The sequence below is a fragment of the Wasmannia auropunctata genome, unplaced genomic scaffold, assembly GCF_000956235.1.
Source record: "Wasmannia auropunctata unplaced genomic scaffold, wasmannia.A_1.0 LD324691.1, whole genome shotgun sequence".
In the NCBI taxonomy this organism is placed as follows: Eukaryota; Metazoa; Arthropoda; class Insecta; order Hymenoptera; family Formicidae; genus Wasmannia; species Wasmannia auropunctata.
The window spans coordinates 1-1,488 of NW_012038199.1; the positions used below are offsets into that span (position 1 = coordinate 1).

General features: G+C 35.0%; 1 protein-coding gene across 1 annotated transcript; it reads right to left on the reverse strand.

Moving 5' to 3' along the window:
- Positions 1–402: 402 nt before the first annotated feature.
- On the reverse strand, positions 403–1,451 carry LOC105460308 (lipase 3-like; the record flags this gene model as incomplete). The annotated part of the gene is made up of 3 exons (XM_011706752.1): positions 1,266–1,451; positions 841–955; positions 403–649 (listed from the first exon to the last, which is right to left on the reverse strand). Coding segments are annotated over exons 1-3 (537 nt in total), but the record flags the coding sequence as incomplete, so codon positions are not given.
- Between the last annotated feature and the right edge of the window lie 37 nt (positions 1,452–1,488).

A 1,488-nucleotide genomic window follows, 5' to 3' on the forward strand; every position in this document is an offset into this window, starting at 1 on the left:
CTCAACTGCATCTCCAACGTTTCGAAAAAGCCAGATTTTCTCTGTTTCATGCAGAATTTAATCGCTACTCGAGACTGCTAAATTTTCGAGAAGATACAAAAATTACATTGCACTTTACTGGCGGTATCGATTACTAGAAAAGCTCGGTGGCAACTGAGAAGGATCAGACTTTATACAATTGACATCCCGCATCCAAGGCTCCGACTAACGGATCCACTCTCCGATAATTCTGATTGGGACGCCAAAAATAATTTCATTACTTTTGGGACAGACTAAAATTACGCTTACAGCGTAAAATTATAAGACAACGTAAATTAACACTAGATGTCTTTTGACTGTTGGATGTATTAAATTGTTAGATTGCTATATAATAAATTTAGTTCCCAACGGTATATTAATTACCTGAAATTCGTTCGCAAGAGGAGCGATGAATCGGAATAATGGACTTATTATATTTTTCATAAAAACTGCAGGCGCAAGACTAATTATTGTTCGCACCATACGAGTAATATCCGGACGTTCAGTTGCCATCACGTAAGATGCAGTCGCACCCATCGAATGACCAATGTACGTATACAATGATTGCGATGTCGTATTCTTGATATACGAGATCGTCGCGGGTAAATCGTAAATGCCCATTTCGTGAAAGCTGACGTAAATTTCGATCAACATCGTACATCACAAAATACATATAACAAAGTATACTGTTTAATATATAATAGTATAAAATTAATCAATTGTTATTATTTTTTACTACAAATTAAATTATATGTATTATTGTTAAAAACTATGTCACTTTTAACACACTGTTATTTTCTCAATTTATATCAGCATAAATACCTGAAATTCCAAAATTTTGAATCCGATGGAGATAAAGAAACATGCGTTCTCGAATAGACATTTCCACGAAAATTGCCCAGCCAAACGTCGTATCCCTGATTGGCCAATATAAAAGCTAGCATAAAAAGGAAAATATTGTTTGAAATATACAACAAAATGAGGGGATAAAAAGCCAAAATTTATTCGATATACTAAGGCAATTAAGTAAAACACCTCTCTGACTTTGATAGAATCGGGAGGTTCCAAATTCGAATCCTGGCTAAAGTAATATTTTTCGCAATAAGTTTTTTACTGCAGTTAGAATGCTTGTAACATCATCATCGAATTGACGATCAATTTTATTTATGATAATATTTCCGTTAGAATTTAAGTTTATATCAATGGAAGTATAATCAATGATTTTTTAAAATTGATTAAGCTGATACCAAGTCCTTTATCCTTGCCGGAAATGACCCAGGCAGCGGAGCTGCACAAATAACAATGCTGCAACAACACGGGTGGCTGATCCGTGTCATTTGGGATACGATGAAGTGTTAAGAGATAACCATCCTCCGTCTGTATAACGTGAGTCTCCACGGGATAACCCGCTTTTCTTATCATCTGTGGCTAGAAGAAATAAAAACAGATTGATTGATCATTAGTGGTACG